The 18,354-nt window shown below is 41.3% G+C and overlaps 1 protein-coding gene across 7 annotated transcripts in view; it reads right to left on the bottom strand.

The window, feature by feature from the left end:
- Positions 1–18,354, bottom strand: part of FGGY (FGGY carbohydrate kinase domain containing) — a 367,647-nt gene that overhangs the window by 57,988 nt on the left and 291,305 nt on the right. For 6 of the 7 annotated variants that reach the window (XM_025052081.1, XM_025052082.1, XM_015595080.2 and 3 more), the window contains one exon: positions 15,501–15,595. The exons of the other annotated variant lie outside the window; for it this stretch is intronic. In XM_025052081.1, the coding sequence (XP_024907849.1) occupies positions 15,501–15,595 (95 nt within the window). The remainder of the gene's footprint in view (positions 1–15,500; positions 15,596–18,354) is intronic. 7 annotated transcript variants of the gene reach the window in all.

Genomic DNA, 18,354 nt, shown 5'->3' with positions numbered 1-18,354 from the left:
ACTACATGAATCCCCTCTGCTATCAGTTTTGGGAGCCCCTCGAAGAGAGGGGTCCCAGCTCCCCACCACACTACAATTTGCTGGACTCACTAAAGCCTGCTATTTAAGCACTTGCTTGAATTCTCAGTTTAGGATTGTCTATGTATTTCTTCTCCGGCATCTGCAGTGGTTAGTCTTGTGGAGATGAAGACAACTGCTGTAATCCAATTGTCTAAACCAGTCTGGTCTGTCAGGATCCCTCCTCATCAGAGATGCTGACAGGTGAAACTGACAAGGCCAGCTTGGTAAGAATTTCACTCTGATCTGCTCCATCCAACACACAGGCTCCTCATGGCCAAGGGTCAATTGACAGGGAGGGTGCGATGGAGGGAAGAGAAGGAAGATTTTGAGCTGGTGTGAGGCGGATTGCTTGCTTCTCATATCTCAATGCCATTGTCTCAGAAGCTGCCTTCTTTATCCAGAAATTCTCAAACTTGATATGGTACAACACGCTACACACAAATGCGCTCTAGTGAAATAAGATAGCTTTCCAGGGGCTGTTAAAGAGTGTTTCCCTTCTATTTCGGGGACTCTTCAAAACTGTTGGAAATAAGTATATAAACCTTTGTTATTACTCCTAGGCTGAATTAATTTACAGGTGATTTTTCTTAAGCAGGAAGCAGTATTATCATCCAAGAAGCACTTAATGTTGTTGATTTTTAAAAAGTGAGGCTATTAGCCTATGATATATATTTTTAAAACAATAGACAGAGTCAGGGGATGTCAGGCAAAGGATCCTTCCAAGACTCCTGATCAAATTTCCAATTGACCTATTTATAGTTAACAACCCCCACCCCCAACCAACTGTAGTCCTTACACATCCAGCTTTCTCTTTTGCTGCCTTCCCAGGGAGCAAAACTGGGAGCCTTCCCAGGAGTGGACTTGCTCCCCTTTCTGTTTACATTTATTCCTTTGTTCTCACTAGCACCTTTATCTGAAAAGCCCTCTTCCTGCTGCTTCTCTGCTTGTCCTAAGTTCACATTTCAAGTCCCACTTATTATATAGAACCACGCTTCTCCTTTCTGCTTGTAGCTGTTACCAGACAGTAGATTATATAATGGCACTCTCTGGTTTCAAGTTGCTTCGTTTTTATTTATGCAGCCTGACTGTCAGCTCCTGGAAGGTGGGGTACCTGGGTTTGTTTGCTTTTTTATTTTTTTAATTTGTAAAAAACGCTTGGCCCTATGCCATATAATCTAGTACTTTGATGGCACCAGTAGAAACAATGTGTTCTTGGGGACACAACAACCTGCATTCCAATTCCAGCTTGAAAATTAACACCAAGTATGACCTTGGGTAAGTTATTTTAATTTTCTACGTCTGTTTCCTCATTTTTAAAAATGAAAACAATAAATTTTCCACATAAACCTATTATAAAAGTTAAGAAAAGTTAAATATTATTTATATAAAGAAACCTCCAGAAGAAAACTATAGGAATTATGAATGCAGCCTTTTTACTATCTACTTTGAAACAGGAAGCTTGGAAAACTAAGCAACAGATCTAAGTCTCTAATAAACATAATAGACTCCGAGACATATAGACTTAAGTTAAACTCCTAACACCATTTAATAGCTGTGTGACTCTGAGCCTCCATTTCCTCATTTGAAGGACAAGAATAATCACACACGTACTATAGTGACTCACTTAGAATAGCAAATGTTCCATAACTCCAGCTCAAGAAAGAGAAGTTTCTATTTCCTTTTACTAGATACTATCTTAAAATGTGCCTGGCTCTGAATTGTAATCAAGTCTTGTCTCCTTAGAAAGGTGGTAAGCTATGGAAAGCTACTGACCTCAATGCCTAACTCAGAGTTGGATATTCACTAGAGATGCTTAGGTTAATTTCTTGTCATTTGGCCTTCACTTTGATAAAGTGAACTGCTCTCCATGATAACCAGCTACCTCTTCTCCAGTTGGCCTAGCTCATTTTGATAGGGAGCAAGGAGGGGAAGTGAATTCACTATAAGGACCGACTTCTCTTTTAATATTAAAAGCAACCATACCAGAGTCCAGTCAAGAGAACAGAAACTATTCTAGGTCTTTCAACAGAAAGAATTTAATACAAGAAATAGGTTTCGAGGTGACAGAAGAAACCAAGAAGCCAGATAGGTGATATTGAAGCAACTCAGAGATCAGCAACAGCAGAAAGCTGCTCCCTTTTTAGGGATCAAGGGACAACAAAAGGCTGTGGTGTGACCAGGAGCTAGAGATGTCAGGCTAGAGCTGAAACCAAAGAAGGGCTGAGTGGCCAGAACTGGAACCTGAAATGGAGAGGCTAAGAGCTGGAATCACATAGGAGATGCGGCTGCTACTGTAGTGAAGGGAGAAATCACCCGACTTCTCCCCCATGTCTGCACATCGATCTTCTACCTGTATCTCCCATTGGCCAAACTTACCCAGAGGCCAGTTGCAAGGGAGCCTGGGAAGTGTAATACATAGCAGAGGATGGGTGAATAAGCCATCTGAGAGCAAACAGGCAAATGACAGGCCCAGCTATCTTTACATGTACACATGTAAAGATTTATGGCGATATCTGTACATGTAAAGCACTAGCATAGCATATGATTGATAGCCAGCTAACAGCAATGGTAGTTACCGACATAAATATTGCTATAATTTTGTATAACTCAATAACAGCTTATTCATACCAGTAACCATGGTACATATTTTATACATATTATCTAATTTAATCTTCACACCAATCTTTTGAGGTACATATTCTTAATAGTCTTATTTTTAACAAATAAGGAAACAAGCTTAGAAAGGTTTGACCTAATGCACGGCTATAGCATTTGACCTCAGGATTAAAACCCTGATTTATGTGATATCAGAGTCTATGCTCTTAACTATGGTCCTGTTTATTACTTATAATATGAGTCATACAGTTAACAGTAAAAGGGAGGGTGCTAGATAAGTTGAACATAAAACTTTTCAAAATTACTGGGAGGATATTTTGAAGAACCAGATTTCCAGGGCTGAAAGCCTAGAACACTCTGTAAGCATTAAATTTGCCCTTAAAAAAAAGTAGAGATTAAAAAACGAGTACATCACTTAATGTAGTTTATAAAGGTCCATGGCGTTCCCTCTTGAAGGCAACAGGGTATTTTTGCTAAGAGGATGCCAAGTCCAGTGGCCTCTGTAGGCTTGCTGTTTACTGACATTTGATATGCTTCAACATCTGTTGCCCTTCTCAATTGATGGGTGCTTCATTTTAGCACTTCCCTGATGCCAGGCGGGTAAAAAGCTTTAGTACTGAGGTCCTCTAAGACACTTCTAGGTCAGCGACACAGCTTTGTTTGCAAAGCTGGCTGAGGGAGGGATAGTCAGGGAAGAGAGGTGAAGAGACATGTCATCTATCTATATGCTGCGTATTCTCACTTCTACTCCAAGGACAAATGACATCTCCAGAAACTTATAGACCCAGGTGATCCTTAACCAGAATTGAAATTTCAATATCATGCTCTGGCTTCTTAACAAGGTAGCATACGATGCATTCTTCTGCAGCTTCTGTGAAAGTTCCATGAAACAATTTCTAGATTAGTTTTTAAAGGCATGGCAATTTTAGAATTTGGTACCAGAGAAAATGTGGTCTCTTTGGAGAACTGGTATACTTCTTCGACTCTGTGAACACTTGACATATTTCCCAGTTTTGTCTTGGCTGCCTGGAAGCTCAAAGTAATCCCTTTATTTATGGGTCAGAGACCCATAGGCCAAACCTGTCCCATAAATCTGTTTGGCTTGGCACTCACCAATCCAGGATTAAAACACTTTAAATTTCAGTGTCCTTCGGCAGAGTATACATTCTCCAGTCTGGCACAGAATCAAACCATCTTATCCTCTGCTGGTCTCTTCCTATGTTACTACCAGGCACTTGAAGACATAAATTTGAAGACACCTTCCTCCTCCCCGCCCCCTCCAGCCTACATGGTTATTGTATTTTCCTTTCTACATAGTTTCTGACTTGAGAGTTTTATTTTCTGTTTTATTCTGCTTAGTCATTTATTATACACTTCTTCAAATCCTTTGTGGAAGTAGAATACGAATGATAAACAAATAAACAAATTATTTTCTTCCCTAAGCAAAACTGTCAAGATCAGTGTAAGCAGCTGCATTCCCACTGCATCCAAGGACTGAACATTCCTGGTGAGTCATGCTGGGCTGCCCCACCTGCCCTACCTGCCCTATCTGCTAAAAGATTACCACGGCTGTGAGCTCAACCCCACCGTTCCCTCAAGCAGCAGAAAGAACTTCTTCCTCACAAGAGAGTGAAGGGCCCGACATAACCTAGTGACATCTGCCCTATATCAAGCATCTAATATGTAAATGTAGCTCTAGGTGCCTCTTAAGCATCAGGCTGTAGGAGATAAGCAGAGCCTGGGTCTGGAGCCAGACCACCTGAGTTTTAAACCTGTTCCACCACTAGCCATCTTTGTGACCTTAGGCCAGTTTATCAATGTTTTAATGCCTTGATTTCCTGCTTTATAAAGCGGAACAATGATACCACCTACTTCATAGGTTTGTTGTGAGGATTACATTAATACATGAAATAACAATAGTACTTTCTGTGTGCCAGGCATTTTGCTAAATGTGCTTTCATTCATAGAATCTTTGCAGCAACTCAGTGGGGTCAGTTAACTATGGAACTGAGGCTCAGAGGAATTAAGGGCCTTGCCCGGCCCGCTTCATCCACACAGCTGACAAACCAAGGAGAAGCCATCACCCTGGAGTGTAACAAAGTGACTCCTTTGAGGGATACTTTCTCCCTTCTGTCCCATTTGATTTCTTTTTATCCTGCCCACAGTGGATTGAGCTCATTTATCCTCTTCTACCCCCTGACCCCATACTTGGTAGGGAGCTGCTACAATACCACATAACTGAGGCTCTAGTAATTATGGCTAGTATTTACTGTTTTTAGGTAAAATGGAGAGAGATTTGTGCAGGACTGAGGCACATGTTCCTTCCTCTACTTTCAGAGAAGGCACCCCACTACAAAGATTAAGAGCAGAACTGGGGTCACAAGACCCCTCAACCCCAAGTTCCAGCTCTACAGCCTCCATCACTAGCTAATCCTAGATGGCCCAGTTCAAATATTACCTTCTTAGAAGGGAGTTTTCAGTCCTCAAGATGGTGGAAGACACCCCTTCCCTGCTGCTCCATTATCTCATTATATAGCAACTACAGTAAACAAATAACAGCCACCACCCAATAAACACTATTGCACACTACATATACTAACATGTTTACTCCTTACAACATGAGTTGTGAGATAATGTATCTACAATGCAGATAATATTGTCATATTTTACATATGAAGATTCTGAGGCACATAGAAATTAAGTAACTTAACCCAGCCAGGTAAGTGGCAGAGTTGTGATTTGAGCCCAAGCCAAGAACCCATGGTCTTTGTAATTACCTTTAGCGTTGACTTTTTCATAACTGTATGTGTCTGTGGCCACTTCCTCCCCACTAGACTCGGAACCCTACGGGTATGAGATGTATATAATTCTTTGTCTTGCTACCATGTAGGACTTGTCCCTGTCACATAGCAGGCTCCTGCTGATGAACCTTGGCTTAAAGAATTAAACAGAGAACCTCATCACCTGCTTGAATGAAGGCGCAGATACATGCCTTTTCCAGATCTAGCCAACTGTCATCTGTCAGCAAGCTATCACAACCTACCCGACCTCCTGCAGAAGAGGTGAGCAGAAAATGCATCCTGACATCACAGGAAGGACCCAAGGAAAAAGTGCATTAATGGGGAGAAAAACAAGCCTGTGGAGTGATTAATTTGGCCTCCCCTTCAATATTATGTTTATACAAGTTGATTATATAGCACTTAATTACTAATTTGCCCTACTTAAACCAAGAGTGCTTTAAATTTTTAATGAGATAAGGAAAGAAGATGCCTTACTTAGTAAGAAGCAGCTATTTTATTTCCTTCTCTTGTTTTGCCCAGCCAATTAATATCACTTCTGAAATGCATCCCTCTCATGGATTCTTTCTCTGTCTTCTTCTTGATCTCTCGGGTTTAAGAAGCGATGGAAACAGACAAGAGCCACTTAGAAACAAACTAACTTTGCTTTCTGATCTGGCTGGATGGGCTGGGAAAGGCCTTGTAAAGTGAAATCACATCAGACCCTATAAATGGTGCTGATTTTTTGGGAGTTGGGATGTGTCTATTCCAAGAAGCCATGCCTTGGTTGTTACTGAACTCAGCCATGGGTATCCAAACAAGGCATTCCCCCTATAAGGCTGCAGTGTTTCCTAGATATTAATGTCAGATACAGGTAAGCACTGCCCTGGGGCAGTTGAGACATAAGAAGAGCATAGACACTGGAGTCAGATCGGGACTTGAATGCTAGCTCTGCCACTTGCAGTTATACCATGGGCACGTTACTTAAACTTTCTGTGCCTCAGCTTCCTATCTACAAAGATGAGATGAATAACCTTATATTCAAGAATTAAATATCTAAACTACTTTAGCACAGTGCTCAGCTCAGAGGAGGTACAGAAAAGTATTAGTTTTCTTGTCTTTAGCATAGGTAAGGCAGAAAATGAAAGCAAGGATAAAGGAGTCTCTTTTGAGGACTCCAGCATGTCTGTTATTATCTGCAGAGCTGTGGAGTCTAATCAGCGCTACTCAAAGGGCACGTCCAGAATGACACAAGAAGCTTGCCCCAGAATGTGAACAAACACACTGGTCCCTTCACTGAGAACGTTCTGCTATGAATAAAATGTTGGGTGAGCACAACGTGTTAAAAAAAAATGTAATTGATTTACATCCTGATGCGTTCCCACCTTATCTCCTTGCAAATCTGTTAACAAACCATTCAGAGGGGAACCCTGGTCAGCAGACTGACCTGAGCACCTTAGCCTGAATGACTGCATTGGACATCTACATGTGCTTCTGAGGACCCCTCCCCACCCTTCTCTGGGCCTAGCCAGGCTCACTTGTTCAGACTACACCAAAGATCACCCTTGCTCTCTGACTTTGAGTCCAGCCAACGGAGAACCCTGCAAGAGATCAGAGAGAGGGAGGAGAATGGGGTCAAGAACCCAGCTCTTTTCCTCTAGGGTCACTGACAGGCCAGCTGACTCAGTTGTCTCCGCACAGCCCTCTGTTCTGAGGTTTTCAGTAACTGTGCTCTCTCCTCACCTCCTCAGGTCCAGCTGTTACAAACCCCAGGGCACCACATCCCCCATGGTAATTTCCTAATCTTATAAACAGTCCATCTTCTAAATTCTAAAATTATCTTAATTTGAGGGTGCCCTCTGTGGAGGCCTTGACTAACTCAGTGACATTTTATTATGCATCCTAATTCTAGTCATCTGTTTCTGATACTCGTTTTTTAAATAATGGCAATCACATTCAGCCCCAGAAGAGTCCATTTCCATATGTGATTAAGTTGAACAATCCTTGGCTTTGAAATCTTAGCCTAGGCCTTGGTTCCTGGCTTCATTCCTTTCTAGCCATTGGCTTTGCTAAGTCACTTAACCTCTCTCACCTTCTTTCCTCATTTGTAAAATTATTATAAGAGTATAGGAAATTTCCTTATATACAACTTTTAACATCATCAAATTTTTAAATGTTCAAATTTCTTTGATATGCATGATTAAAGACACTCCACTTAGGTTTCTGAACACACTGTACTTTTTTATGGTTTACTACAGAGAACCAAATACCTCCAATAAGGAAGTGTAATAATGATTTTTTTCCCTTTTGCATAATTCTTGATCATTTGCCTCAATGCTCTGACCAAAACTCTTTGTAGACTTCAGTAAGACCTCTATACATTACATAACCCTGAATCAAACTTTGTCCAATAGTGTGCGGTATGTATATATGTGTGTGTGTGTGTGTGTGTAGTCATTTTTCAGGGCTTTTTCTTTCCAATCACAAAAATATTTTGACTTAACTAAAGGTCTTGTCTTTCCTAATCTCTTATTTGGTTCCATAGCTTAATTTACTGTGTTGAATATTAAGCTTATACAGCATGGATTCTCTATCTATGAGTTATTCTAGTATAAAGGAATAAAATACCCAACCTATTCATTCCCAATAAGGAATTTTTTTAATGAAACGTAAATGCATAAATGATAAATAGGATGAAGAATTAATTACTTAAAAGCATTTCTTTCTGTGAAAAGATCTTACATATTTTTCATATCTTCACCATCATAAAATGTTGTCTTGAACAAAATGAAGTCAAGGAGTTAGGTAAACTTTATTTTAGAAATACAGTTCTGTAACCCTTCTAAGTTTCTAAAGGACTCAGTTGATATTTGGCCATATTTGCTTTTATAATAGCACAATTCTTAAGTTCCTGAGTAAGAACCTCAAGGGGAGAAGGGTATTTGGGAAAAATTTCAGTAGCCTAAGTTTAGCCATGTTAATTACAATTTCATTAGCCATGTTAATTACAATACTACAAAAATTGTCTTTTAATTAAAGCTTTTAATTAAAGTACTTTTTTTATATTCACCTCTATAAAAAACAAATAGGCAGGTTATAATTAAAAGCAAATAAAGCAAAACAATACTGGTGAGCACAGTATAAAAAGAATTAGAAAATTTCCAAATCAAAGAGAGTGCATTTCTTATTTTTATTTCTATATTCAATATTCAACCAAGCAATGCTGAGAAATGTGTGGAGCTGATATTGTCTATAAACCACACCACTCTGTAAAGGGCAGTTGAGTTGCCATATTGGAATCTATGACATTCCCAAGTAATGGATATATATTTATAGTTTGATGGAATAAAAAAGTATGGGCTTTGTATCAAGCAAGGTTACATGACCTCTCCATGCTTCAGACTCCTCATGTGCATGGTGAGGACTGTTAAGACCTACTGGTTGCTGTAAGGATTCTATGAAAGACAAGGGATGGGAAGTAACAGGCATGTAACAGGCCCTGTGCCTGGATCACCCTGTAATGAACAGGAGAGTCAAATGTTATATATCTTATATATTGACATTTCCTGAAAATAGAATTCTAAATTTGAGCTAATGTTTTGACTTGGACATCCCTGATTCTAATTCTACAGAATAGATTGAAACAAAGAGATTTACAATTAAACAGAACCTAGATTTGCTGCTTTATTTGTTTTTCAGAGGGAACAATTCTGGAAAAGTATGAATGTATTGTTGTTAACCAGGTGTGGCAATAAGTATAATGAATGTTAGGGTCAGCATCACATTCTTAATTTAATCCTTCTTTAGACTATTAATTACCAATCCAGAATTTTCTATTGACTTTCTATGAGGCACTGACATATGGGACAGGACACTCCGAAAATTCAATCAGAAATCTGAATCTATTTAATTAGAAACCAGAATCTCACATCTCCAGAAACACATGCTTATGCAGCAAAGGGCAAAAGGTGGCTAAAAAAAGTTGATAATATCAGGACCATATGTGAAATGAATAGGATTATAAGAGGTCTGGGGATAAGCTAAACCAAACTAAAATTCACAGCAAAAGACTCTTTGTACATAAGAAGTGTAAGTCCTGAATTTTCATATACTACTGGTGGGAATATAAAGTATTAATATGTATTGAAATCTTAAAAGGAAAACTTTTGACAAACCATTATACTCACAATGTATTTTATGGGCATAATTTAGGGTGTGTGCAAAAACTTAGCTACAGAGATGTCAGTTGCAGCCTTTTTTAAAACAATAGAGACAACCTAAATATTCAAAACAGGGGACTGGTGAAATACCTCATATAGTCTATAGGGTAGAAAATTGTGCAGCCCATAAACACAATAAATACAGATGTTTACTATATGTTTTGGGGTAGGGGTAAGTGTTATAAAACAGTATGGATTGTATGAATACATTTTTGTAATTTAAAAAAGTGAACAATGATTTAAAAACATGTTTAAAAAGACCAAAAGAATAGCAACCAGAATCTTAAAGATTGGTTATTTTAGGGTAGTAGCCCATACTTCTTTTTCTTTCAGCTTAACTGAGTTTTCTTTTTCTCGATGAATGTGAATTATTAATTGTAGTCCAGAAAAGAAAAAAAAAGCAAATTCTGATTGAATGTACTCAAAAATGGGATGGTTTCATATTTTTGAGCATTCATTATAAACCTCCAGAAACCGAAGTCATGATAATCAGCTTTACTTTGCAATTGTAAATCTGGTATTTGTAGTGACAGCCAAACAGAACTAAAAAATCACAAAAAGTTGACTCTTACAAAATAAAACCGAATGGAAATGTATCATATCATATACAAAATCACAGGCTCTGAAGGACTTAATAGGTGATGCATTGAGCCGGCTCTAAATGAAGTAAACTTCATGAAAAAGAATAGAAGGAGAGCTTTCAACTAAGCAATGAAGATGTCTGCAAGGACTGACCTTGAGGGCAGACCACAGTGGTCAGAGTGGATGGTTTATCTTGCGGGTACACATTACAGAAAGAGTGAGTAATCAGGGCTCTCAACTGGCCACTTACATGTATTGGTCTGCAAGACACAGGAGTCTGTCTGGAACGTGACAGGAAAAGTTGATGGTGGGAGCACACTGAATCAATGGTTTATGAGGCGGCAGCCCTCACACCGTGGGAGGAAGGTTTGATGAATTGGTTGATTCCTAGGGCTTATTTTCTTTACATTGTTACTTGCCTTAAGTTGATTGCTGAATTCATTTTAATCTTTTGTCACTGTCTTCTTTTGCTGATTTTTGTTTCAGATGTTCCCTTCACTGCTTTTTTGGGGAAAGGAGTCGGGTAGAGGCGGGCGTCAAGGTAAATAACACTATTAGAATTAGAGCTTGTTTTGTATAGTCTTGTTAAAAAAAAAAACTGTCTCATAAGAAATGGCAGAAAGCTCACGATATCCTCAGTGGCCTGAAGGCAGCAAAGTAGAAAACCATGTTGTGTTTCTGCTTCTTTGCCATTTGATTGAGTTTTTTCTCACAACATTTTGAAACCAGTTTCTTGTTTTACGACTCCTTTACATTTCTTAGAACCTCTCTACTGCTTGTGCTTAGAAAATGTAAGCACGTTGCTATTTCATAAACTTTTTTTTTTCCAGTTGGTTAATTTTCTAGGGTCCAGAGCCTACATAAGTATTATGGGATGCTCCCAACTTCTAATTGTAATGTTTTGCTTTCCAGGATATTCAGAATTAGAGAAGATAACTTTGGAGTGCATTGATAGCCAAGGGAGTGATGGGTGACTTTCAAGGGGAGAGATGAGAGGGTCACAGAGGTCAAGACTGTCTGGATTCTATACTCCCACCAATAAAAGGAGGGAGGAAGCTTCTCTTCCTTGCATCCCCTCCCACCTACTCAACAGCTGAAGTTTTACCAGTGGTATACCTGTGGTTTGATTCCATTTTATTGATTAAGCTGCAGTGTAAAGACGACCATGACATGATTCTTGTCAAACTGTCTACTGGAGACACAGTTTTAAAACTGCTAAAACAAGAATACCATTTCTGGAGAGGGATAATTCAAGATGTCATTCATCATTCTACTCTTTAGTGAAGATGGATGGCTATATCAGTACCCTCTGTGAGATCCTAATTTAAAAAGAAAACAGTAGGGAGACTTTAGATGTCTAAGGGAAGGCACTGCTGGAATGGGCAAGGGGAAGAAAGAAACTACGAGAATGAGACTATGAACAGATAAAAGAACAGGAAGTAGAAGTTTGGAACTGTCAGCAGGTTTCAAAATTTGGAATAGCAATGGCTTTCAGAAAATTCCATCCACTGTCCCTCTCCCTGCATCTGATAAAACATCCATTCATGGGCCTAGGAAACTGGGAAATCCTGTCTCCCCAGGCTTCTTCCCTAGGTCTGGAGCCTGGGTCCTCTGGAGTCTTCCTAGACTTTTCCTCACAGTGGAGGAGAAGACTCTGGCTTGGTCTACTGAAGTCTGCACAACTAGATAAGAAGTGAAGTCATCCATCCAACCACCAGATGTGTGGTCTAGAATCGTGGTCTCCAACCTTTTTGGCATCAGTGACTGGTGCTCCTATGAGAATCTAATGCCTGATGATCTGAGGTGGAGCTGAGACAGTGATGCTAGTGCTGGGGAGTGGCTGCAAAAGGAGATGAAGCTTCGCTCACTCGCCTGCTACTCACCTCCTGCTGGGCGGCCCGGTTCCTAACAGGCCTTGGACCAGTACTGGTCCACGGTCTGGGGGTGGGGGACCCCTGGTCTAGAAGACAAAACATCTGGTTTGCTGGAATCATTGACCTTCTGGCAAGAATTGCTCAGTTTTCTTAAAGAAAGGAGTGGCAGACACCCTGAAGACCAAGATAGGATCTCTGAAGTTCCAAGAAAAAACTAAATTGAAGTTCAGGTTGAAAATTATGAATCACAGGGAGGAAGCAATTCTGTTTCAACTCCACTTGCCACAACCCTGAGCTGGTCCCTAAGCCTAGGGCACACAGGTTGGCCAGGTCTTTCTGGAAAGGGGTGAATGAAGCCAAGTCTATGTGCATTTATATTTCCAAAGCAGTTCCAAACATAATCATTAGAACAATGTTGATAATTATACCTAGGGCTCATGGAGGTCATCAGAGCTTTCAAAGGCTCTTCATCTCAACAGTCTTCACATGAATGGCAATTCTTTGTAAATATTTTTTAAAAGGAAATAAATAAAAGGAGCATCTGGAGAGGCCAGGTGGCATTGTCTGAGGATATACAACAAGTAAGCATGGAAGTCAATACCACATGGATTCTCTCAGGAATTTGAGGACAGATAAGATCACAGATCTCTCCCAGCTGGGGCTGTCTTTACTAGGTTACAGTATCTCCCCAAAACAGATAGAAGAGGTAATATCCTTGGGTTGAATAGGAGACATGAGTTTGTCTTTCAGATGTGTGCCTCACAGCTGCTATTCAAGTCACCAATGCCAATATTTGATGCACCATATCTTAGATTCTGTTCCAAAAGATTAGTAGAAAATCACATGTAATGAAGATGTCAATGTGGAATTGTGAGTGGAATCCTCCTGGAGATAGAAACTTCCTTCAGTCTGACTAAGATATCAACGAGGTGCCATCGGTCATGGTATGAAGCCTTTGATGGAACTATCCCATCTTGTCATACTACTCTACATGTTCGGGTTTCAGACTATCTCTGAATTTGTGACCAATAACATTTCGAAAAATAAACCTTTAAACATTTAAGAAGCCAAAAAAATATTTTAAGATAAAAGGAAAAAAACAGGACAAAGTAGAAAAGAATGAAAATCGGGATAGGATACAGACCCAGAGAAACCTTGGTTCCAATTCTGCTTCTGTCCCTTATTAACTGTAATTCTGGGCAAATTACTGAAAACCTTTCTGAGCTTTGGTTTCCTCATACATAATACAAGAATAAAAACATCTATCTTGCAGGCAGGAAGACTGTCAAAAGTAAATGAGGTGTCTTAGTCTGCTTGAGCTGTCATAATGAAATACCACAGATTGGGCGTTTAAATAATAGGAATTTATTATCTTGTAGCTCTGGAGGTTGAAAGTTCAAGATCAAAGTGCCAGTATGGTAGGTTCTGGTAAGAACCCTCTTGCTGGCTTGCAAAGGGCCACCTTTTTGCTGTGCCTCACATGGCAGAGAAAGGGGGAGAGCAAGACAGAGAGCAAGAGAGAGAGAATGTAAGCGAGTTAGAGAGCATGTGTGCACCAGCTCTCTGGTGTCTCTTCTCATAAGGGCGCTAACCCAGCATGAGGATCCATCCTGATGACCTCATTTAACCCTAATTACCTCCGAAAGACTCCACCTTCAAATGCTATCACATTGGAAGTTAGGGCTTCATTCAGCATGTGAATTTTGAGAGGACAAAAACGTTGTCTATAATGTGATGTAACCTATGCAGGGCCTTTGCAAGCATCTCTATTATTTCATTTTAGCAATAACAGTTTGTCCCAGAAAGGGCGAAGCATCTAGTTGTGAAAAAATCTTCATAAGTTGATAATGTTAGAATAATAATTGGTAAGCCACTGACATTTCAACAATAAATAAATATCTCCTTGTGATGTTTCTCAGTTTCAGAAAATCCAGAAGTTAAGAATTTAACTCTACCATCTTTGTTTAAAAACTTCAGTTAAAATCCACTAACATTCATGAATGGATTCAATCCTTGGAAGGGATAGTTCATAGGCATCATTTCCAGAGGCTTGGGCAGTATATAGTATACTACACCTCCCCAAATGTGGTACAAAGAGCACAGACATTAGAATCAGACTTTTGCATCTGTCTGCTTTTAACAGTGTACCCTTAAGTTCTGTCACCTTTCTGGATCTCTGTTGCCCATGTATGTTGTTGTATTAGGAAGATCATATGAAAAGCGCCTGGCATAGTTCTTTGTACATAAGAGGGCCTCAGTAAATTACTGAGTAACTGGTAGAAACCTGGCTTGTAGTCCTGACCTTGAGACCTTGGGCAAGTCATTTAAATTCTCTGACGCTTAGCTGAACAAATATTTCCTGAACTCTCAGCTGAGACTTGGGAGCCAGACTTCTTTGTTCAGGCATTTACTGGCTGTTTCAACTTAGGCAAACTTATGCCTCAAGTTGCTCGACTATAAAATGGGAATAATAGAAACGTTGTGGGACTAAATGTACATTCCTGATCCAGGGAAAGAACTCATAATGTGCTATTTATTATTATTCTAGATAAAAAAATGGAGCGGAGAGAAGAATGGTCAGGTCACAGAGCTAGTAGGCAGTCAAACTAAAATCTGAGCCCAGGCAGACTGATTCCACGCAGCCTGTGCTCTTAACATCTATCTAGGCTGCTTCTCTACCTTTCTGTAAGCCTGTAAGTCTCTCCATAAAACCCATGTGTGAAATGTCTTTTGCAATCGGTGGGAGGAAAAGCTCTGTCTCCTACAAGAAACTAGCACGTTTCCTCTTTTCGAAAATTGGAGTTATGCAACTTATCATGTGTTCTTTTTGTCTTGGCTACCAGGAAGCTCAGAGTCAAACTGTACACTCAATCACAGCCACCAAGTTGTTTCCTTCTTCCTATATCTTTGTTCCTTATTTTCCTTTTTAATTCCCTTTTTACTAACATTTTCATCTGTGTCTCTTGTTGATAGAGGACTCAAAGGTATTTGGAAAATGGTGGGTGGAAATAAAATAAGCAAATGCAAATCTGAAATTTACATAAAAAACTTAAGTTTGAACCTTACCTGTTTCACTTGCTAAAAGGAAAATGGTCAAGGGAAAATGTCAAAGAAATCATTTCAGAGCTATTTTAAAGGAGAAAGAAAGAAAATCAACAGAAAAACAGAACAACCAACACTAACAGAGGCCAAGTCAAATAAAAACTGCAATAAATATGTCTGAGGCTAGAAGCATTTGTGCTTTCACTGGCTGGAACCTATCATTTCTTAATTATATCCTGTGTGTGTTATGCAAGATGTGAGCTGCTGTCAAGAGGAAGGACAGTCTCAGACGGGGAGGGGCCACGGCCCACCCCTTGGTCTTCACATACCTGTACAGAAGCGAAATCCCCCGAGGCACAGGCACCCAGAATAGCAGCGCCCACAAGAACAGACTCCACCTCTTGCGACAGGACGACAGGCATGCCTGCGCAGAACAAGGCCACACCTTGGTTAGGGAGCAAGACTAAGGCACTGTGGGGAGCCAGCAAGCAGCCCCAGCAGCAGTGGGCATCCCCTCCCCAACTCCTGCAGTTCCTTGTTCTATGAGATTCCCTGGTTCTATAAAGGATTTCACTGCCTCTGCCTGCTAGGGCAGTAGCCAAAAGCCCCATGGGGGCCAAAACACCATATAGATCAACTCATGAGACCTTTTTGCTCAGGTTTCCCAGGCTTCTTGCTAGTTGTTACCTGCCATTTGGTTCAAGTTCAGTTCAACGAACATTTACTAAGTGCTTTGTTGGGCCCAGGGAATACAGAGATGAATCAGATTCTGTCCTGCTATTCATGTCTCAAAGGGAAGATGGGTGAGAAAGAGATAAAGGGGGTTAATTCTGTGACAGATGCACCAAGACAAGAGAAGTACTACGAGAAGGTATGATTAATCCCACTAGTGGTTTCCAATTTCTCTGAGCAAGAGCCTAAGCCCTTAGAATGGCTGACAAGACCCTCCAAGACTGGTGCCCACCCCGATCTTCCTCTCCTCCTGGCCGCATCGCACTGGCCTCCTTGTTCTTTCTTCGGTCTGCTTCGGGGCCCTCACCCGTGCTGTTCCTTCTGTCTGGGTCACTTCCTCCTAGATGTCCACAGGGTAACTCTGTCTCACTCGAAGTCTCTGTACAAACATCCCCTTCCTACGGCGGCTTTCTTGACCGTCCCTTTGCAAAACAACAACCTATGCACAACACTCCTTATTACCGTCTCTTAGTTCCTCATCCCCTCCTGGCGCTGCGTTATTAAGTAGCTTGATTATAGTCCGTCTTCCCTGCTGGAACATAAGCTCCATGAGGGCAGGGACTCTTTGTTTTGTCCGTTGCTAGATCCCTGGAATTGAGACCAGTATCTTGGACATAGTAAGTGCTCAAATGATGAAAGAACAATTTTCCAGGATGGGGAAGGGGGTCATCAGAGAGGAGATGAGAATTAAGCAGGAACCTGAAGGATGACTGTGGGGTCTGCCAGGCAGCGAGAAGCCAACTCCCAGAGGCTGTGCACTCATGGTGGGTTTAAGATTAATAGAAATCATCGAGAATTTTTAGGATTTTATATACATGTGTGTGTGTATAATAAATAAAATATACGTAATATAAATATAAATGTATTTGCTAATCAGGAGATGGCAGCAAAGTCCACAGAGGCAAGCTCTATGGCCAGACCTATAAAATCTTTTTCTACTCAAGACATTAGACTTATTTTTCCTAAAGACTGGAGTTTTCTTCCTATTGTTTCTGGAAAGACTTTCCTGACATAACCTCCTCTGTGCTCCCACCACCTCCCAACTCATCCTCCCACTGTAGGACTGGGTCAGCTGGCCAGCCATCCCAGACAAAGGAGGCGGAGCACAGAATTTCCACACACCTCCCGGAGGACTCGGGAATACCAGCGCTGTACTACGGGGACAGCATTTGAGACTTTGCTGACAAGTATCTGGTGGGGTGGGGTCTCTGTGAAAAAGCTCAGACCTGGTTCCACTAGCCACATCACTTACACTCTTTTAGCCTCTGTTTCCCCACGTGCAAAATGGGGATGATGATAAGACTCTCCACACAGGTTTGCCGTGAAGATTGAGAAAGGGCACATACAATACTTAGCACATTTCTGGCCTATGATAAGCCCTTGAAATGATGGCTGTTACTGTTAGAATGAGTACTGATGGTGAGGGAAGCTGTTCTGCCTGCATTTCACGTGGGCTGGAAACTGGAACAGTGGGGAAGGGACAGGGCAGGTGTCCGTCCATCAGCTAGAGAGAAAAGGCAGACACCAGTCTGCACTGAAGGGCTGTGCTGGCAAAGCCAGGAGAGAGCACCAGATGACTCTGCAGAATCTAGGGATCATGCATACGAAGGTGTGACTGTGACCACCTACTGCACTGGGATTTTTTAGAAGACAGCTCCTCCAAATGCCTTTCACCTCCCAGTCCCTCCGTACCCTATCAAAAGCCTCACCAGTTCTGAGCAGGGAGGAACAACTTGCAGGCCCCTCCCCTTGGGAAGCAGAAACCAGAGTGAACCTGGTGAGTCCCTATCAGCTCTCCGTCTGCAGCCCAGAGTGCTCTGGAGCTAGACTGCCAGAGTTTGCATTGTGGTGTCCTTGGTGACTTAGCTGTGAGAGCACAGCTAAGTTATAGACTGCCAGAGTTTGCATTGTGGTGTCCTTGGTGTCCTTGGTGTCCCTAATTTCTCTATGCCTCGGTTTTCTCGTCTGCAAAATGGAGTTAAAATTCCACCTACCTCACAGGGCTGCCGTGAGCATTAAAAGTACTATGTGAGTAAGGCACTGAAAGCAGTGCTTGGCTTAGAGAGAGCAGTAAACTAGCTTTAGCTGTTAAGATTCTTAAAGTTTACCTTATCTTTGAAGTCTGTCCTCACTCATTGCCCTGGGTAGGACCAACTCACTGCTTCCATTTGCCTCTAAAGTCAATCTCACCTCTTCCCTTCCCACAGCGAACCCCGCCGCCCCGCCAAGCTTGCTCTGGTTCCTGGAACACTGGCCTGTGTGGACCACGTTTGTGGCCCTCTTGACCTCTGGATGCACCCTTGACTAAGCTCCAGTCAGGCGGCCCTCTTCACAGAGCCCCTCCATCTCAGGTCGGTTACCTTCCTGCCCTGGCACTTGCAAGCCTGGGGGGAGGTGTGGGTGGTAAGGCTGTGAGTAACCCCAGGGAACTGCCTGGTGGCCAGGTTCTCC

The sequence above is a fragment of the Pteropus alecto genome, unplaced genomic scaffold, assembly GCF_000325575.1.
Source record: "Pteropus alecto unplaced genomic scaffold, ASM32557v1 scaffold25, whole genome shotgun sequence".
NCBI classification, from domain to species: domain Eukaryota; kingdom Metazoa; phylum Chordata; class Mammalia; order Chiroptera; family Pteropodidae; genus Pteropus; species Pteropus alecto.
The sequence above is the reverse complement of the archived record's forward strand: the minus strand, read 5'-3'. Positions and strand labels throughout refer to the sequence as shown.